General features: G+C 41.6%; 1 protein-coding gene across 1 annotated transcript; it reads left to right on the top strand.

The window, feature by feature from the left end:
- The first annotated feature begins 14,542 nt into the window (after positions 1 to 14,542).
- Positions 14,543 to 20,866, top strand: P2RY1 (purinergic receptor P2Y1). Its single transcript, XM_077488150.1, has 2 exons — positions 14,543 to 14,719; positions 18,149 to 20,866. Exon 2 carries the CDS (start codon positions 18,210 to 18,212, stop codon positions 19,293 to 19,295), a length of 1,086 nt encoding a protein of 361 aa, XP_077344276.1. The 5' UTR covers positions 14,543 to 14,719; positions 18,149 to 18,209; the 3' UTR covers positions 19,296 to 20,866.
- The last annotated feature ends 937 nt before the right edge of the window (positions 20,867 to 21,803 follow it).

Here is a 21,803-nt window from a genome sequence, read left to right on the forward strand (position 1 = left end):
CTTTGGGCATGTTTTTAATGCTGCTATTCCCCTACCAGGAGAAAGGTGCCCAGAAGAGTTAGGCAAATGCACAGTGTGCATGGGGCCTAAAGCCGTGTACACACGGTCAGACTTTCCGGCAGAAAAAGTCAGACGGAATAATTTCATCGGATATTCCGATTGTGTGTGGGCTTCAGCTGACTTTTTTTTTTGAAAATTCTGACCTAGAAATAGAATTTTTCCAACGGAATCAATTCCTATCGGAAAAAACTTTGCCTGTATGCTTTTCCGATGGACCATAAACGACGCAAGGGCAGTTATTGGCTACTGGCTATTGAACTTCCTTTTTCTAGTCCCGTCGTACGCATTGTATGTCACCGCGATCTAAACGATCAGACTTTGGTGTGATTATGTGTAGGCAAGTCCATTTCAGCGGAACTTCATCGGAAAACCGTCAGAGTTTATTCTAATGGAAAAACGGTTGTGTGTACGCGGCATTGGGCTTCATTCACACCTATGCAGTTTGCTTTTTCCTATTTCTACAGTGCTTTTTGCATTTTTTTCTACCACAATTTTGCTGCGATTTGCATTTTTTTATACTTTTTTTTGGAAAATTTGTTGTTGGGCAGATTAAAAAATGCAAAATGCAAATTGCAAAAAAAGTGCACTAAGTGCTATTCTGCAGCTTCTCTATTAAAGTCTAATGAACCAAAAATGAAAAAAAAAAGGACAGTTTTGTATTAAAAAAAGTCCCTGACCCTTTTTAAAAATGAAGAGGCACAAAAATGCATTGATCTGAATGTGTTCCATTGGAATCCATGTTAAAAAAAATGTCCTGCAATTCCGCAAAAATCTAAAAGCATGAAAAAACACACGGTAGGCAGAGGGGTTGGACACTGCACTAAAATGCACTAAAATGTAGACTTCTCGTGTGCATGGTGCGTAACCCTGAATTAGAGGGAGATAGGTATGTAAATGAGAAATATTGTGAAACTATGAATCATTCTAGTGTGCCTTCATTCACAGAAGCTCTCCCTCTGGGGAAATGTTACACATTATTTACATTCCTGAGCTAAGGGCATAATGTTTCCATGCTGATACATTGTTTTCTTTTAACTTACTGGACAGTGCAGAGTTCCCCCTCACCGTTATTTTGTACATTCCAAAAAGATCAACTCCCTAGCCCTTCACCAATGAGATAAACAACAATTATTTTTGTTAAATTTTAACAAAATTGACTGTCGCTGAACAGTGTAAAAATAAAAAATGTAATTAAAATAAATAATAATAAAAAAATAAAATAAAGCACCCCATCCCCCCACACTTGTGTGCAGAAGTGAAAGCATACTTAAGCAGCGCCCACATTTGGGTTCAGACCACACATGTGAGGTATTGCCCTGACATGTGTGACTGCAAGAGCAATAATTCTAGACCTCCTCTGTAACTCTAAAAAGGCAACCTGTAACTTTTTTTAACCACTTCCCGACCAGCGCACGACGATGTACGTCGACAGAATGGCACGGGCAGGCATATTGGCGTACATGTACGTCCAATATTCGTTGCCGCCATGCCATCGGGAGCGCGCCGCCGGCGGCGCGCTCCCGTGCTGGTCGGGACCCCCGTGAGTCCGGTCGTGGGACCCGCGGACTCGATCGCCGCGGGCATCCCCGCGATCGTCTCACGGAGCGGCCGAATGGAGGAAATGCTGTATAAACAACATTTTTCCATTCTGCCTAGCAACTAGTGACGCTGATCTCTGCTCCATGTGATTGGAGCAGAGATCAGTGTACACTAAATGAAAGCCCAACCCCCCCACAGTTAGTAACACATCCCTAGGAACACTTAACCCCTACACTGCCACCCACTGGTTAACCCTTTCACTGCCAGTGTCATTTACACAGGAATCACTGCATTTATATAGCAGTGATTACTGTATAAATGACAATGGTCCCAAAAATGTGTCAAAAATGTCCGATGGGTCCCCCACAATGTCGCAGTCACAATAAAAATCGCAGATCGCCGCCATTACTAGTAAAAAAAAAATAATAAAAAATGATTAATAAAAATGCTATAAAACTATCCCTATTTTGTAAACGCTATAACTTTTGCGCAAACCAATCAATAATCGCTAATTGCGATTTTTTTTACCAAAAATATGTAGAAGAATACGTATCGGCCTAAACTGAGGGAAAAAAAAATTTTTTATATATTTTTGGGGGATATTTATTATTACAAAAAGTAAAAAATAATGTGTTTTTTTCAAAATTATCGCTCTATTTTTGTTTATAGCGCAAAAAATAAAAACCGCAGGGGTGATCAAATACCACCAAAAGAAAGCTCTATTTGTGGGAAAAAAAAGGACGTTAATTTTGTTTGGGAGCCACGTCGCACGACCGCGCAATTGTCAGTTAAAGCGACGCAGTGCCGAATCGCAAAAAGTGGTCTGGTCTTTGACCAGCAAATTGGTCCGGTCTGAAAGTTAAAGCGTCGCCTTTTAAAGTACCGTAGTATGTCACCACTCCACGAACGTTCACAATTGTAAAGAATGACATGTTAGGTATCTTTTTACGCGGTGTAATGTCATTTTTCACATTATACAACACAATTGGGCTAACTTTTTGTTTTGTTTTGTTTCTTTTTAATTCATAAAAGTGTATTTTTTTTCCCCAAAAAATTGTGTTTGAAAGACCACTGCGCAAATACAGTATGACATAAAATATTGTAATGACTGCCATTTTATTTTCTAGGGTCTCTGCTAAAAAATATATATAATGTTTGGGGGTTCTAAGCAATTTTCTAGCAAAAAATACTGCTCTTTGGTCACTAAGTAATTTACCACCTTCAGTTTAATCTGACTAAACTTATTTAAAATAATACTGTTCTATTAAGTTTTGAACTTTTTGAACTCCCCCTTTTAACCCCCACAACCTCAGCTGAACATATTTTATGTTTTATCTATTTACCCCCTTTCTCAATTAATAGTTAATTAACCTTCTATTTTTTTTTTTTTACCCTTGCTCATTTTTTTTTTCTCCCAATGGCTGAACTTGAGTGTCCAAGTATTTCTCTTTTTCTGTATATAGATATTTTTATTTTTTATTTTCTGTATATAGATCTAAGCCGTTGGGGTCTTGAGAGATTTTCACTGCCCCCCCCCCCTTTCTTTCTGTCCTAGGATAAACCTCCATTCTGACCTATTATTGGAGGACCTCCTCGGACTCAGTAGGCCGCCTTTTTACTTTTCTTATTTGCTTGAACAATTTGCTTACTATTATCTAACTGTATGACTCCCCGGGGGGAAATTGTAGACTCACAATCTATGAATGCAGAATACTACAATATTTCCTTTAAGATTTAACGATGGCCCCCTTAAATGTCCTTATGTTAAACATACAAGGTCTAAATATCCCACAAAAGCAAACTAAAGTTTTTCGCTCCTTAGCTTCCTCAAAAGTACATGTAGTTTACCTCCAAGAAGCACCCATTTTGCAGATAAGGCAACCGCTAAATATTTTGGTTCAGCTTATCCCACAGCTTTGGTTCAGCTTATTTCACAGCCTCTGCCAAATGAAAAAACGAAGGGTGCTAATAGCGTTTCATCGTACTACATCCTTTTTCCCTTCTGACAGAGATCAAAGATTCAGAAGGTCGCTATCTTATACTCACAGGATATCTATTCCATTTTCTAATCACAGTGGTATCCTACTATGCTCCTAACAAAACTCCATCCTCATTCCTCTCCCATTTATTGCAGGTTATTGACACTCATAAAATGGGCACACTTTTAATCTGTGGAGATTCGAATCAAGTCCTTTATCCTTTTTTAGATAAATCCCCAACTCCTATTGCATCTAGTTCTCAATCTTGTACGTTTCAACAACTTCTTCAACAAGACTCTTTATTAGATTCTTGGTGTGAAATCAATCCTGCTATGCACCAATTTACTTTTTATTCTCATCCCCATAAATCCTTTTCTCATATTGATCACATTTTGAACTCAATAGGCATAACTCCTTTCTTCATCTATTATCCCTTTTACATGGACTGACTACAGTGCTGTACTTTTAACTTTCACTTCTCTAATACTCAAAACACAAGATTCTACATGGCATATTAATGACTCAATCCTATGTCATCCATCACACTCCTCTGATCTAGAAATAGCCATAAAAGATTACCTGGCCAATAATGAGACCCCTGATATATCCCCACTAACCCTATGGGAAGCTCATAAACAAGTTCTCCGTGGGATTTGTATACGCCAAGCCTCATTTCTTAAAAGAGAAAACCGTTAACCAAAACAAAAGTTACATAGAAGCATAATTGAATACATGCCACACAACCTTTCAATCCAATCCTACCCCTGTGACTAAATTGCAGCTTTATAAAGCATGTGCAAACCTTGACCTTTTTTTAATCAGAATATGTAGATAAAATGTCATGCAAGTCTAAACAAATGTTATCTGAAAGTAAATAAACCAGACACTCTTTTAGCACTTAAAAAACTAAATTGCCCCTTTAAACCGATTCAACTGAAATTATCTCATGATACATGTACTAGTAATCCAGTAAAGATCCTCCACACCTTTCAAAAACATCTTAACTCCTTATATAAAAAAGGAAGGCTCTTTTGATCAAACGTTAGCAGAATCATTTTTTTCACAAATCAAACTTTCTACTTTTCCTTTAGCCCAACGTGATTGTCTTGAAAGCTCCATTTCAGCTATCGAAATTAAATTAGAATTTAACTCTCTTAAACCAAATAAACGTCCAGGCCCAGATGGCTTCTCTGCCCTGTACTATAAGAAATTCTCTCATATCCTTGCTCCAACAGATGCATTTAATTCTCTCCTTAACGATCAATCCTTTTGCCCCAAAACATTAATGGTTATAATTTCAACTTCAGTCAGATGATGCATTTTGTTCTAACTATAGACCCATATCATTACTCAACCTTGACATAAAGTTACTAGTGAAAGTCTTAGTGACCCGCTTAAATAGTGTTATAGGTTCTTTAATAAAGACCAGGTCGGCTTTATCCCACAGCGCCAAGTGGTAGATAATGTACGCAGGACTACTTTACTAATTCAAGCAGCTAAATCCCAACAAATACTCATCTGTCTCTTATTTAGATATCAAAAAAGCATTTCATACAGTTTTGTGGCATTACTTACATTTTATCCTGTAGGATTTGGTAATTTTCTTACTTGGGTCTCATTATACAAAGATCCCAAAGCTTATGTTAAATATGCTGGATATAAATCAAACCTATATGACATCTGTAGGGGTACGCATCAGGAATGTCCACTTTCCCCACTCTTATTTGCCCCTCTTATTGAACCCCTTGCTCAATCAATCCGTAAGGACCCCTCTATTAAAGGTCTAGATTTAGCTGGTTACCAACATAAACTTTGCCTATTTGCTGATGATATTTTAATCTTTATGTCATCCCCTCATATTTCTGCTCCTAATCTTATAAGTAAACTTGATCACTTTGCCCACGTATCTGGTCTAATTATTAACTCTCAAAAATGTATAGCCTTAAATATATCTTTACCTCCTCATATTTTACAAGCGCAAACATTCCTCCCTTTCTCATGGTTCATTTCACACCTTCTTTACCTTGGGATAACTCTCACACACAATCTTTCTGACATTTTCACTGCCAATTATCCTCCAATTTTGTGTCAAATATTTAATCTTCTGACACAATGGTCCTCTCTACTATTATCTTGGATAGGTAAAATTAATGTAATAATGATTGCTATACTGCCCAAAATTCTTTTATCTTTTTCGAGTTTTACCTATCCCTGTTCCAGCATACTTTCTCAGAATACTACAGCGTAAGGCATTAACTTTCATTTGAGGCTCCTTTAAACCCCGTCTACCCAAACACATTCTTTACCTTCCAAAGCCGAAAGGGGTACTAGGGTTTCCTAATTTAACCACCTATTACCATGCAGCTCAATTAGCCCATATCCCTAAATATCATGCAAAACTTGAAATTCCGCTTTGGGTTCCGCTGGAATCAATAAATTGCAAACCACTTTCAATAACCAACCTCGTAAGGTCTAATTCCTCCGACCGTAAAAAATTGAATAATCCTATAACTAAACATACGCTAGCCATTTGGTATAAATTTTAATTAGTAAATGGACAACAATCTCCCCCTATACCTCTTTTATCATTTCTTAAAAATTAACTTTTCTATCCTGCTTGGTCTTCCCCTAAATCTTTTAAAGCATCGACCTCCACTAATTTAACTTAACTCTGTGAAATAGCATCCTCTACTTCCCCCTATTCTCTCTCTCCTCTTTCAATTTACTATTGATTAAGGATGAGCTGAATACACCCTGGTTCGGTTCGGAACTTGAAGCTCATCCCTACTCTTGATATAGTTCTGGTAGCAGAACTTTTATTTCCTTGGTTATCATTATACCAATTGTACATTGTTCCAATATGTAGTATAAGATTTTAGAGTCTATAATAAATTATTATTATTTTTTTTTTTTAAACTATACTCTTGATAATAATTAAAACCTTTTTTTTAATCTGAGGTCATCTTATATTAACATGGTCTAAGTTGGTTTTACCCTCTCTTATACGATGTATGACACAGCTTTAAGACACTTACTTATCCTAGGACCTTACTATAAGGACACTTACAGTGGGTGCCGCCGATATTGTGTCTATCTCACCACTGTTAACGGTGAGATTGACACCCACGAGCCCCGCTCGCTCCTCCCGTTCGCTGCCCCAATACATTCCTATTGATGCACGGCATCTCGTGGGGGCGGCGAGCGCGAGAAGCACAGCTCGCATCGGTGATTTCCAGCATGATCCCATCATGCTGGAAACACAATATCGGCGGCACCTACTTTACCTGTCCAGGGATCCGGTGATGTCCTCACCTGGTATGATTCTTCAATAGGCTTCAGGTCCAGGTGCTGGCATCTTAAAGCGGGAGTCTGCCGTTTTTTTTTAAAAAAAGCCAGCAGCTACAAATACTGCAGCTGCTGACTTTTAAAATAATGACACTTAGCCGCCCAGCGCGCCCGCGATGTCTTGGGTATGGGAATCAGGAAGTGGGGTCTTGCAGCTTCATTTCCCGGTTCCCTACTGCGCATGCGCGAGTCGTGCTGTGCAATAAGGATGGTCCCCGCTGTCTCTGGGATCAGTGTGTTTCCCAGCAGACAGCGGGGGACCTTCATAAAGGGGCATAGATTCTGCGGAAAGGGGCGTAGCTTCTGCAGATATCTATGCCGGAAGTGGGTGCAGATACCTGTACTGTACAAGTACCTGCACCCCCCTCCCCCCTAAAAGGTGCCAATTGTGGCGCCGGAGGGGGGGAGGGCTCCAATGAGCGGAAGCTCCACTTTAGGGTGGAGCTCCGCTTTATTTAAGAGAAATCGGCAGTGAAGACTTGCGGCTTCGTAATTAGTTTCCTACTGCACATCGGCAAGCCACGCTGCACTTTTTGCATGGTCCCGATGTCTTCTGGGATCCCTGATATGTCCCAGAAGGCTGAAGTGAGGAAGGAGGGGGCCGAAGTTCCGCTCAGGTTGCCACGGCAAACTGACTGAAAGTTGGAGCTGGTACCTGTAAAAAACCGGTACCTGCTTTCCCAAAAGGTGCTAAATGTGGCAATTGAGTGGGGGGGGGGGGGTGGTTTTGCAAAACAAGAGGAACTTCCCCTTTTGGGCGAAGTTCCGATTTAAGGACTGGAGTATATGATCGTCAGGAGCCTGCAGTTGATGTTCAGGGAAATAGAAGGGAAAGTACACCTGCAGTGAAATATGACATTTTCTAGTATTCCCATTATATTATCCACTTGTTAGTGGCAATGTTTTAGCAGTCCCATGATTGTTATTCATTTTTTTATTTATTAATCATCTTTTTATTATCCTGTATGTTTTTTGGCTCTGTGTAACTTCTGCATACTTTCAGCTATTAAAGCCATTCTACTTTTAAAATGTTAAGCTCTTTCAGCTGATGGGACTTCTTCAAATTTTTTTCTACTATTTATACTTTTTTAAATATTAAGCTTTTTAACACTTTTTTAACATTGAAGTCAATGAGAGCATGCTTAAAATCCTTAAAATCTTCTTCCTCTACCAAAAGTTTCAGCTCCTTCATACTTTCACTTACAGGCACCAAAATATTCAGCTATCTGGCTATATCTTTTGAGTTTGATATCTTTTACAGTTTTTGTGAAAAAGCTGTTTAAGTGATCATTTCAGAAAATGTTATTTTAAAGGCTTTAGTTGCCATGGTTACCAACGCCTCTTATACACAGTGATGGGTGGTGGGGGAGAGCACAGACACACCATGTACTGATTTATAATAGAGGAATATGATGGGGTAGTTTTGATGGGGCAATTCTGATGGGGCAGTTTTGATGTTGGCAATATGATGGGTCAGTTTTGATATGGCAATTCTAATGGGACAGTTTTGATGGTGAGAATATGATGGGGGCAGTTTTGATGGGGCAATATGATGGGGCAGTTTTGATGGTGGCAATATAATGGGGCAGTTTTGATGGGGTAGGTTTTGATGGGGGCTATAGGATGGGGCAGTTTTAATGGTGGCAATATGATGGGGCAGTTTGATGGGGGCCGTTTTGATGGGGCAGTTTTGATGGAGTCCATTTTGATGGTGGCAATATAATGGGGCCGTTTTGATGGGGGCAGTTTTGATGGGGAAATTTTGATGGGGCAGTTTTGATGGGGGCAATATAATGGGGCAGTTTTAATGGGGTAATAACAACTTGCCACCGCCCTCATCTATAGCTGGCTATCGCAGTAAGCAGCATTGGAAGGCTAAAAACAGGTAACAACAATGTCAGTTTTAATGGGGGTAATATGATGGGGCAGTTTTGGTGCTATTCAGCATTCCCACGCATTTTCTCCGGGAAAAGCATTTTCTAGTTGAGATTGATTTGCTAAGGCTAGATTTCCACTAGTGCGACTTTTCATGCAATTTGGAACTGAAAAGTCGCATGACAAGTCGTACCCCATGATTTCCAATGAGTACCATTCATATCTGTGTGACTTCAAGACACAACGACTTCAAAGTAGTCCCTGCACTACTTTGGTCCCACTTTGATGCGACTTGAGGTCCATAGACCTCAAGAATACACAGGCATTGCTTCAAGTCGCGGCAAAAAATTTTGGTAAAATAGCAGCAAAAAATTGCGCGACTTTAGGGACGCAATAGTGTAAACATAGCCTATCACCGGAGTGTGCAAAATCTGGTGCAGTTGAGCATGGTAGCCAATCAGCTTCTAACTTCAGGTTTGTTCAATTAAAGCAGAACTCCATGAAAGAAATTGTATTTTTCCATGCAGTTGGGCTTTGCTCGAACTGCGTGGGTTAACTTAGCTTTACTTACCTGGTCTTTCTATAAAAATTGTGCTCCCCCACGTCCAGCGGTGGACTGTCCCTGGTGTCCTCTAGTCCAGAGCCAATATATGGGTGCGATGACGTCAGACACAGTCCATTCACAAGACTGCTAGCTGGGGGGGGGGGGCAGGAGTGGCAAGGACTGGTATGGTGGTAGGCGGATTAGGTAAGTATATCTCTGCTCTGCAATCCCCTAGGTGAAAACGAGCAGTTAACCCATGCAGTGAGGGCACAGCCCCACTGCATGGGAATATATATATATATATATCCTGTTTCCCTGAAAATAAGGCCTAGCGTGATTGTCGGTGATGGCTGCAATATAAGCCCCCCAAATAAGCCCTAGTTAAAGTCCTTATAGGTCTTATTTTCAGGGTAGGGCTTATTTTCGGGGGAAACAGGGTAGGGCTTATTTGGGGGTAGGGCTTATATTGCAGCCATCCCCAACAATCACACTAGGTCTTATTTTCGGGGAAACAGGGTATATATAGATATATTACTGGTTCTTCTTTAACTAGATGCTGACTGCCGGCCATCAAATGACGGCCAGGCGGCGCACCTATTGTGGCGGGAGGCTGTCATATGACGGCCTGCCGTTTAAACAGGGAATGCGCGCGATCGTGCGCACGCATCCCTGTTTCTTCGGTGGCGGCGTGTCACGGAGACACCGCTCGCCACCGAAGGGGGTGAACAGCCATTGGTTATGGCTGTTCACCACGTGATCGCCCGCGATGAAGTCATGGGCGATCACAGATGGTCACACCCCGGCTGTGCAAGGCGCATGCGCGCGATCGCGAGCGCACTGCGCTTGCACGTCGGTGGCGGCGTGTTCCCCGGGAACACTGCTCGTCACTGACGCTGGTAAACAGCCATTGGCCGGCTGTTTACCCACGTGATCGGCTGTGATCCTTTCACAGCCGATCACAAAAATGTAAACAAACCGCGGTAACGATATGTTACCGGGTTGTTCTCCTCCTCACACACTGATCGTGTGTGAGGAGGAGATTTCAGTAACATCTCGTTACCGCCTAGTGTACACCAATCACACTGATTGCGCCCCCCCCCCCCCCAATAAAGAGGACCTGTCACCACCCCTCATAGTACCTGTCAATCACAGTCCATTAGAGTACCTTTCACAGCCAATCAGAGTACCCGAGTACCTGTCCCAGTCCATCTGAGTACCCGAGTACCTGTCCCAGCCCATCAGAGTACCCGAGTACCTGTCCCAGCCCATCAGAGTACCCGAGTACCTGTCACGGCACATCAGAGTACCCGAGTACCTGTCACGGCACATCAGAGTACCCGAGTACCTGTCACGGTCCATCAGGGTACCCGAGTACCTGTCACGGTCCATCAGGGTACCCGAGTACCTGTCACGGCACATCAGGGTACCCGAGTACCTGTCACGGTCCATCAGAGTACCCGAGTACCTGTCACGGTCCATCAGAGTACCCGAGTACCTGTCACAGTCCATCAGAGTACCCGAGTACCTGTCACAGTCCATCAGGGTACCCGAGTACCTGTCACCGTCCATAATGGTACCCAAGTATCTGTCACGGTTCAACAGTGTACCCGAGTACCTGTCACAGCCCATCAAAGTACCCGAGTACCTGTCACAGCCCATCAAAGTACCCGAGTACCTGTCACAGCCCATCAAAGTACCCGAGTACCTGTCACAGCCCATCAGAGTACCCGAGTAGCTGTCACAGCCCACCAGAGTACCCGAGTAGCTGTCCCAGTCCATCTGAGTACCCGAGTAGCTGTCCCAGTCCATCTGAGTACCCGAGTACCTGTCCCAGTCCATCTGTGTACCCGAGTACCTGTCCCAGTCCATCTGTGTACCCGAGTACCTGTCACAGTTCATCTAAATACCCGAGTACCTGTCACAGTTCATCTGAGTACCCGAGTACCTGTCCCAGTCCATCTGTGTACCCGAGTACCTGTCACAGTTCATCTGAGTACTCGAGTACCTGTCACAGTTCATCTGAATACCCGAGTACCTGTCACAGTTCATCTGAGTACCCGAGTACCTGTCACAGTTCATCTGAGTACCCGAGTACCTGTCACAGTTCATCTGAGTACCTGTCACAGTTCATCTGAGTACCCGAGTACCTGTCACAGTTCATATGAGTACCTGTCACTGCCCTTCAGAGTACCCAAATACCAGTCACCAAGCCATCAGAGTACCTGTCACCAGGCCATCAGAGTACCCGAGTACCTGTCACCAGGCCATCAGAGTACCCGAGTACCTGTCACCAGGCCATCAGAGTACCCGAGTACCTGTCACCAGGCCATCAGAGTACCCGAGTACCTGTCACCAGGCCATCAGAGTACCCGAGTACCTATCTCCAGCCCATCAGAGTACCCCAGTACCTATTTGCAGCCCTTGTCTCATAGAATATACGTTGGGATGTTTGCTTTCCGAAATGGGGTAATTTTGTGGGTAATTTCACTGTCCTGGTGGTCCAGGACCTTCAAAAGTGTGATAGGTAGGAATGAAATGAGATGTGCCATTTATGCTCCTAGAACGCCTGAAGGTACTACTTCAATGTTCGGCCTCTCTATGTGGCCAGGCTGTGTAAAAGTCCTACACATGTAGTATCGCCATACTCGGGAGGAGTAGCAGAATGTGTTTTGGGGTGTAATTTTTGCTATATACATGCTATGTGTTAGAAATATCTCATAAATTGACAATTTTGTGTAAAAACAAAATGTGTTTGAATTTTTTTCCACATATTCCAAAAACTCCTGGAAAAAAATTAACCATTCAAAAGACTCATTATGCCTCACAGATTATACGTTGGGGTGTTTGCTTTCCAAAATGGGGTCATTTTATGGGAAATTCCATTGTCCTGGTACTCCAGGGCCTTCAAAAGTGTAATAGGTGGTTGAGAAAGGAGATGCGTCATTTTTGCTCGTAGAATGTCTGAAGGTACTACATCAATGTTGGTGCTCTGTATGTGGCCAGGCTGTGTAAAAGTCTCACACATGTGGTATCGCCGTACTTGGGAAGAGTAGCAGAATGTATTTTGGGGTGTAATTTGTTGTATGCATATGTTGTGTGTGAGAAATAACCTGATAATATGAATGAATGAATTTTGTAAAAAATAATAATATTACCCTCCCTTCTAGATTGTAAGCTCTAACGAGCAGGGCCCTCTGATCCCTCCTGTATTTATTTGTATTGTAAGTGTACTGTCTGCCCTCATATTGTAAAGCGCTGTGCAAACTGTTGGTGCTATATAAATCCTGAATAATAATAATAATAATAAAAAAAAAATCTTCATTTTGCAAAGAATTGTGGGATAAAATGACAACTTAAAAAAACTCATCATGCTACTTACTTAATACCTTGGAATGTCTACTTTGTAAAAAGGGGTCATTTGGAGGGTATTTGTACTTTCCTGACTTGTTAGTGTCTCAAGAAATGAGGTACACCTGATGTACTGAAGGCCTGATCAGATATGATCAAATTTCAGCGATTGGCACCATAGATTGTAGACTCTATAACTTTCCACAAAGACCAAATAATATACACTAATGTGGGTTATTTTTACCAAAGATAGGTAGCAGTATAAATTTTGGCCAAAATGTATGAAGAAAAATTACTAATTAGCAAAAATTTATGACAAAAACAAATAAAAAGGCATTTTTTTCACAAAATTTACGTTTTATTTTATTTATAGCACAAAAAATAAAAAAACTCACTAGTGATTAAATACCACTAAAAGAAAGCTCTATTTGTGTGGAAAAAAGGACGCAAGTTTCATATGGGTACAGTGTTGCGTGACTGAGTAATTGTCATTCAAACTGTGAGAGCGCTGAAAGCTGAAAATTGGTCTGGTCAGGAAGGGGGTGTAACTGCACTGTATTGAGGGGGTTAAAGCGGTTGTAAACCACGGATGTTCTAAAAAAAAAAAAAACACCTGCAAGGCAATGGTATAATGTGCTAGTATGCATTGCATACTAGCACATAATGAAATACTCACCTTGGAACAAAGCCCTCCAGTGCTGTTCTGTCACCACTGAGAGGGCGTTGGTCTTTCTTCCCGGGTTTGCACGCTCCAGCTATGTGATTTGCCTGCGATGACATCACTCCCGTGCATGCACATGGGAGCCCTCTGGCTCTGGCACGAAGCTCTGAAGTCCTGGCAAGGTATGCTTGGCAGGTGATTCTCGGCTGAAAGCCCGGCAGAATCTTGCCGGAAAAAAGTCTCCCGCGCTCATGCACGGGAGTGACGACATCGCGCCTCCAGCCACTCACAACGCTGGAGTCGCGATACCCGGAAGACACGCTGAGGCAACATATCAGCTACCTCGGCGTAGACCAGGTGAGTTACTGACGCCTCGTTCTAAGGTAAGTATTTCATAATGAGCTAGTATGCTGTGCATACTAGCTCGTTATGCCTTTTCCCTTACAGGTGTATATATATATATATATATATATATATATATATATATATATATATATATATATATATATATATATATATATATATAAAAGTGTCAGCAGGTTTACTCCCGTTTTAAGCTTTGACAAACAAACCTTGAAGCTGATTGGCTTCTATGCAGAGCTGCATCAGATTTTGCACTCTCCAGTTTTAGTAAATCAAGCCCATTGTAATCTGATTAAAGTGATCAAGTCTGCAAACAATCGAAGAGCCACATTTTCACTTCCAATCAATTTAGATCAGATTTGACCCAAAGGATGTTTGTTTTGCCCTGATCAAAACTACCAAGCTACTTTGTAAGTACAATCGTATGTCGATTGATCGGATTATAAGTTTACATGGTGGAAGCAGGGATGTGATCGATAACTGTAAGTTACTATTGCATTTCAACTATTGATCGGATGCCACTGCTTGATGATTCCTATGCCATGATAAGGGCAGGGTAAGACATGGATCAGTAATGGGCATGGTATGTGAAGGCAGTGCTGTGTGATGACAGATGGCACTCGTGGTGACACTGGCAGGCTGCCCTCCTGCCATCACACAAGCTATGCTCAGTCCCGGGATCACACAGGGAATAGTAGTGAAGTCTCCGTCTTATCAGAATGTATGTTGTTTTAGAGGGATGAGCTGAGACCACGCCTGCTGACAGAGGCCGAGCCGTACTTCCACCCACATCGCTCCCCTCCCTCCTCCTCCCTCCTCCTCCTCCTCCTCCCAGCTCGGAGCGCCTCATTCTCCGGAGAAGTTGTCTGTGTGAAGGAATCAATGTGGTGGGGAGGAGGTGGAAGAATCGTGCACCGGCCACACACAGCAATGCAACTTTGTCCGACCTCCGCCGGCTCCTGAGATGACAGCCCGGGCATCAGATCGCAGCGAGCACGCCGGGAGGTAGGCATGGCTGGGGCAGGGAGGGACAGCACACACCCGACCAAGGCAAGTGGGTGGAAGTTTGCTAGGACTGTGCCCTTTCCACCTTCTTCCTGATCAATGACACCAGCCCATGGGACTGCTCACAGTGTGGGCATGGCTGGACTATGGGCACTGGCAGCGATCGGAGACATTGCACACCATCTGAGTTACTCAATGTATGGGCAGGGGAGGGAGGGGGGGGGGGCACTAACTAACCCTATTCATGGCATGATCACCATAGCAAACCATCTGATTCTCTCGATGTATGGGCAGGCTGGGTGAACCTTACTAACCCCATTCATGGCATGATCACCATAGCAAACCATCCGATTCTCTCAATATATGGGCAGAGTGGGGGACACTTACTAACCCCATTATATGGCATGATCACCATAGCAAACCATCTGATTCTCTCGATGTATGGGCAGAGCAGGGGACCCTTACTAACTCCATTCATGGCATGATCACCATAGCAAACCATCTGATTCTCTCAATATATGGGCAGACTGGGGGACCCTTACCAACCCCATACTATGGCATGATCCCCATAGCAAACCATCTGATTTACTCAATGTATGGGCAGAGCAGGGAACCCTTACTAACCCCATTCATGGCATGATCACAATAGAAAACCATCTTATTCTCTTGACGTATTTGCAGACTGGGGGACCCTTACCAACCACATTCTATGGCATGATCACCATAGCAAACCATTTGATTTACTCAATGTATGGGCAGAGCAGGGGACCCTTACCCTAATCAATGGCATGATCACTATAGAAAACCATCAGATTTACTCAATATATGGACAGAGTAGGGGACCCTTACTAACCCTATTCTATGGCATGATTACTATAGCAAACCCTCTCATTTACTGGATGCATGGGCAGAGTGGGGACATCCTTACCAATCCCATTCTATGGCATGATCACCATAGCAAATCATCTGATTCACTCAATGTATGGGCAGATTGGGAGGACCCTTGCTTACCCTAATCAATGGCATGATCACTATAGCAAACCATCTGATTTACTCAATGCTTGGGCAGAGTGGGGGGACCCTTACTAACCCCATTCTGCAGCATGATCACCATAGCAAACCATCTGATTTACTCAATGTATGGGGAGAGTGGGGGGCATTACTTACCCCAGTAGATGGCATGATCACCATAGCAAACCATCTGATTTACTGGATGCATGAGCAGAGTGGGGGGACCCTTACCAACCCCATTCTATGGCGTGATCACCATAGCAAATCATCTGATTCACTCAATGTATGGGCAGAGTGGGAGGACTCTTACTTACCCTAATCAATGGCATGATCACTATAGCAAACCGTCTGATTTACTCAATGCTTGGGCAGAGCGGAGGGATCCTTAGTAACCCTGTTCTTTGGCATCAGTTTAGGAGAGGCATGATCACCATAGCAAACCATCAGCTTCACTGGATGCATGGGCAGAGTAGGAGGACCCTTAATAACCCTATTCCATGGCATCAGTTTAGGAGAGGCATAATCACCATAGCAATCCATCCATTTTTTTCAATAGATGGGCAGAGCAGGGACCCTTTAGTAACCCCATTCCCTGGCATCAGTTTGGGAGAGGCATATTCACCATAGCAAACCATCAGCTATGGGCTGACTGTGGGGACCCTTTGTAATTCCATTCCATGGCATCAGTTTAGAACAGTTACAAGCACGATAGCAAACCATCTGGTTTATTCAATAGATGAGGAGAGTGGAGGGACCCTCAGTAACCCTTTGCCTGTCATGAGTTTAGAACAGCTAAAATCACCATGGCAAACCATTAGGTTTATTCCTTAGATGAGCAGAGTGAAAGAACCTCCTAGTAAGCCTTTGTATGTCAGAGTCTTGATCATCATTGAAAACCATCAGGTTTATTTAATAGATGGGAAGAGTGCAGGAACTCTTAGTAACCATTTATGTATCAAGAGTTTAGAAGACTCATGATCATCATTGTAAACCATCAGGTTTATTCAATTGACAGACAGTGAAAGAATGCTTAGTAAGCTTTTCCATGTCATCAGTGAGTGTAGAAGAGTCATGATCATCATTGCAGACCATCGGGTTTATGCTATATGGAGATGGGTGGACTGGAGGAACCCTTAGTAACCCTTTGCATGCCATTCGTTTAGAAGAGTCATGATCACCATTGCAAATCATCATGTTTGTAAATACATAAGCATTTATATGTCATCCATTTAGAATAGGTATAGTCACCATTGCAGATGATCAGGTTTATTCAATCAATGGGCAGAGTGTAACCAATAGTAACCCTTTGCATGTCATTGGTTTAGAATAGTCATCATCAGCATTTCAAATAAGCTTATTCAGTATGGAGATGGGCAGAGCAGAGTAACCCCTAGCAAGGCTTTACATGTCATCAGTTTAGAACAGTCATGATCACAATTGCAAACGATCAGGTTCATTCAATAGATGAGCAGAGTGGAGGAGCCCTTAACAACCCTTTGCATGTCACCAGTTTAGAATAGTCATTATCATCATTGCAAACCATCACGTGTATTCAATAGATGGACAGAGTGAAGGAACACATAAAAAGCATTTACATGTCATCCATTTACAATAGACATGGACACTGTTGCAGACGATTGGGCAGAGCAGAGTGTAACCCATAGCAACCCTCTGCATGTAATTGGTTTAGAATAGTTATCATAGCCATTGCAAACAGGCTTATTCAGTACGGAGATAGGCAGAGGGAAGTAACCCCTAGCAAGGCTTTGCTTGTCATCAGTTTACAGCAGTCATGATCACTATTGCAAACCATCAGGTTCATTTAATAGATAAGCAGAGTGGAGGAGCCCTTAACAATCCTTTGCATGTCATGAGTTTAGAATAGTCACGATCACCATTGCAAACTATCAGGTTTATTCAATAAAAGGGCAGAGTGGAGGAACCCTTAGAAACCAATCGCATGTCATCACAGAGTTTAGAACAGTCATGGTTACGATTGCAGACCATCGGGTTTATTTAATAAAGAAATGAACAGAGCAGAGTAGAGTAGCCCCTAGTAACCCTTTACATGTCATCAGTTTAGAACAGTCCTGATCACCATTGCAAACCGTCGGGTTTATTCACTAGATGGGCAGAGCGGAGGACCATTAACAACCCTTTGCATGTCATCGTTCATCAGTTTAGAACAGGAAAGATGTTTGGCTTTTGCTTGTTAAAGGCTCTTGCGTTTTGCTCTTTGCCGTATTAGACTTTTGATTGTAATAGATGTATTTGATGATTGCATAGCTGTACATTGTCAGGGAGCATATTAGACCAAGCATGGCTCACTATTAATCCCAGCATGCACTAACCTTGATCTGACTGCTAATGTAATAACCCGTACCCCCTCCTTTCTATTTTTTTTTTTTTTCTTTTTAGATGATTGCAGCCACCAACCTCGTTGTTTTCCACTCCCTGCCTGTTTTGACTTGAAAAGACCATGACAGAAGTCTTTCTATCAGCTCTTTTAAATGTTACTCAAAGCACTTTGCTGGCAAGTGGCTCATCTACTGGGAATGTCACAAAATGCACTCTGACAAAGACAGGCTTTCAATTCTATTACCTCCCCGCTGTGTATATAGTGGTTTGTATCACAGGATTTATCGGTAATAGTGTGGCCATATGGATGTTCATTTTTCACATGAAACCATGGAGCAGTATTTCCGTCTACATGTTCAATTTGGCACTGGCAGATTTTTTATACATCCTCTCCCTCCCAGCCCTAATCTTTTACTATTTCAATAAAACAGACTGGATATTCGGAGATGCCATGTGCAAACTGCAGAGGTTTATATTTCACGTCAACCTGTACGGAAGCATCCTATTTCTGACTTGTATCAGTGTTCACAGATACACAGGGGTAGTGCATCCACTTAAATCACTTGGGAGGCTCAAGAAGAAAAACTCCATCTACATCAGTGCTCTGGTCTGGTTCATTGTGATTGCTGGTATCTCTCCCATCCTGTTTTTCTCCGGGACGGCGATCAGGAAAAATAAAACCATTACATGCTTTGACACATCATCTGATGACTACTTAAGAAGCTACTTCATCTACAGTATGTGCACCACTGTCTTTGGCTTCTGCATCCCTTTTATACTCATTCTGGGATGTTATGGATTAATCGTTAAAGCTTTGATCTACAAAGATATGAACAATGCTCCTCTGAGAAAAAAATCCATTTATCTGGTTATTATTGTCTTAACTGTCTTTGCGGTTTCATACCTTCCTTTCCACGTGATGAAGAATCTGAACTTGAGAGCCAGGCTGGATTTCCAGTCCCCTGAAATGTGCTTCTTCAACGACAGGGTCTACGCCACCTACCAAGTGACTAGGGGGCTCGCAAGCCTCAATAGCTGCGTAGACCCCATACTCTATTTCTTGGCAGGAGATACCTTTCGGCGGAAGCTATCAAGGGCAACTAGGAAAGCATCTAGAAGAAGCGAAGCGAATGTGCAATCTAAGAGTGAAGAGATGACTCTCAACATCTTATCGGAGTACAAGCAAAATGGTGATACCAGCTTGTGAAGACAAAGAACTGGATTGCTCAAGACACCCAGCTGTTAGCACTATGGGATGCATTAGCTCAAATGATGGCTGTTTAGAGATTTTTTTTTTTTTTTTTTTTTTTAACGGGTTAAAGTCAGTTGACATCCTGAGGCAGGCTAGAACAATTTATCCAAGAGGAAGTAGAAAGTTCTATGGTTTGGGGACAGACGTTTGCATTACCACCACAAAGGAACAAACAAGGGTGCTCTGTTTCTTGTAGTATCTCCACAAGTTAAACTATTTCATTTTTTTTTTTTTTAACACGTTATTCCAGAATTTACTGTGAATAAGTTTTGACTACTGCTAATATGGTGAAGGAATGTATCTCAATAAAAGTTATGTGCTGATATTTAAAAAAAAAAGTATTACTAAATTAGCTGATATTTTTGTGAACCTGCTTTTCTTTAAAGCAAAGGACTTTTTTTTTTTTTTAATCTTCTGGAAAGACTTTTTCATTTTAGAATATTCTTACATGACAGAATTGAACATATGTGGAGGAAGCAGGGAATAGCTGCTCAATATTAACTATCACTGTCAATTAAAAAGAAACCTAGACAACACACTCTGCCCGATATCAATATGCTGGGTGACAAGAAAGTTGCCCAAACATGTGTTTTTTTTTTTTTTGTTTTTTTTTTTACTGATAATGTCTGTTGTGATCAAAAGGTTAATTGCATACCCATCTCAGTTAGACTTGTATATGCGGCACTTGAGAACGTAAATTTGTATTATGGCTCTTTAGAAGAGCATTGATAGTCCGTGACAGTTTTATTGCACAAGAGAAAGGACTCCTATATATATATTTTTTAAAGCATTTCAAAATATTAACGATATAAGGAACAAGGCAAAAAAAAAAGAAAAACTTAGTAATCTGGATCCTTGTGTACAAGGGCTCTATATGATAAAGGTTATTACTACCTACCTAAGCACTATTTACTTCAAAAATACCAGTGGATTGTTTGTAAAAGACTAATTGTGTTAGTTGAGAGTAGATGGTTTCAATATATATATAACTTGGCTACTATGGGAAGGATGTATGCTGGCAAGATGGAAGATAATGTACCCTTTTGACCTCCAGAGCTTGCCCTGGTACCACTAACTACTGAGAAACTCAAACGTGTGTGCGCATTTCTTAACTATAAACTGGACATCGAGACTTTTTTCATTTTTTTTTTTTAACCTGCTGCCTAGCAGCTAATATTACAATCATTTTCTTGACCTGTGGCATGGTGTAGCTGTATATCATGTCCGAAAATGAATATATGAAGGGATAAATGTGATCTCTATGTTAAACGTACTGTGTATGTTTGGAGTATCGTATGTGTTTTAATGCTCATGTGAAAAATGTTTTATTTTTGTACCATTTATCTGTAATTTAATATAGTTCAGTAAATCTGTTTTATCTGTAATTTAACAGTGCCATTGACTTGATTTGCCTATGGAGACAGTGTTACTTGACATTTTGAAGCCTCTCTCAGGTTTTGTAGACTGACCGAAAACGTAATGTGTTTTAACTTTCACAATAAAAAAGGGTATTCGTTTTTCTCGGAGATGCTGTGATGTTTGCATGCACACAACAAGGTGGAAAGGAGATGGGGAAGGATAACAATGAAGCAAGAAGCCCCTCAAGTGTTTCTGGAATTTTACATCGCAATCGTAAACTTAAGTAATAAAACATGGTAAAGAAAGTAGGTCTTTTTTTGTAGTATGATAAAGCTAAGTTTTTTTATTTATTTTTTTGTAGCTTGTTTTTTTATTGTAGGGCAGTGCAAATACACTTACGTTAAGTGTAGTGACCCATACCAACCAATCAGGACAATTAACAATAAATGCCATCCGGTTGCTATGGGATGCTGTACCCTATTAAATAGCCTGCATGTGTATTAATCTGATAAAGAGGTGGCTTTAGAATCTGTCTAGGATCTATCTGAGATACAACTCTGGCTAGGTTTTCAGGTAGCAGCAACCTTTAAGTACCCAGCATCCTTTTATCCATTTGATATGGCAACTGTCAAGCTAGCTTAGCAGCATGATAGTTCTGAGATGCAGGGCACCGAGCCAGTGTTCATTTATACTTGTGTAAAGTATAGAACCGTGAACGACAGCAAGAGCAAAAGGTTTTCTAGTTTTCATCTTGCATGAAGAAAAGCGATCCCTGGTGTAGCTGCACTTTAATCATCTTGCTGTTAATTTTTCAGCCTGCATCCTGTTTATAGGAAAAGAAGGGTTCTGCTCATTACCCTTGATTAGAGTGCATGCTTTTGATATAAGCCTTCAAGACAAGACACTATGTAAATTTTTTTTTCTCCATCAGTGCTGTTCTGTTAAAGCATGACAACTCTGTAACATACATTAATGTGTTTTCCAAACACAGCATAAACAAGTGTACACCTTTTTTTTTGATTGAATGCTAATCGGCATGACATAATAGAGGTGTACTTTAAATAGGAAATCTATATGCAAATATTTGGATAAGCAGAATCATTA

Source organism: Lithobates pipiens, unplaced genomic scaffold (genome assembly GCF_037356315.1).
Source record: "Lithobates pipiens isolate NorthernLeopardFrog02 unplaced genomic scaffold, aLitPip1_a1.2 Scaffold_18, whole genome shotgun sequence".
NCBI lineage: Eukaryota > Metazoa > Chordata > Amphibia > Anura > Ranidae > Lithobates > Lithobates pipiens.

Excerpts from the sequence above, each read along its gene's own strand:
- P2RY1 (XM_077488150.1), top strand. The coding sequence starts at position 18,210 with ATGACAGAAGTCTTTCTATCAGCTCTTTTAAATGTTACTCAAAGCACT.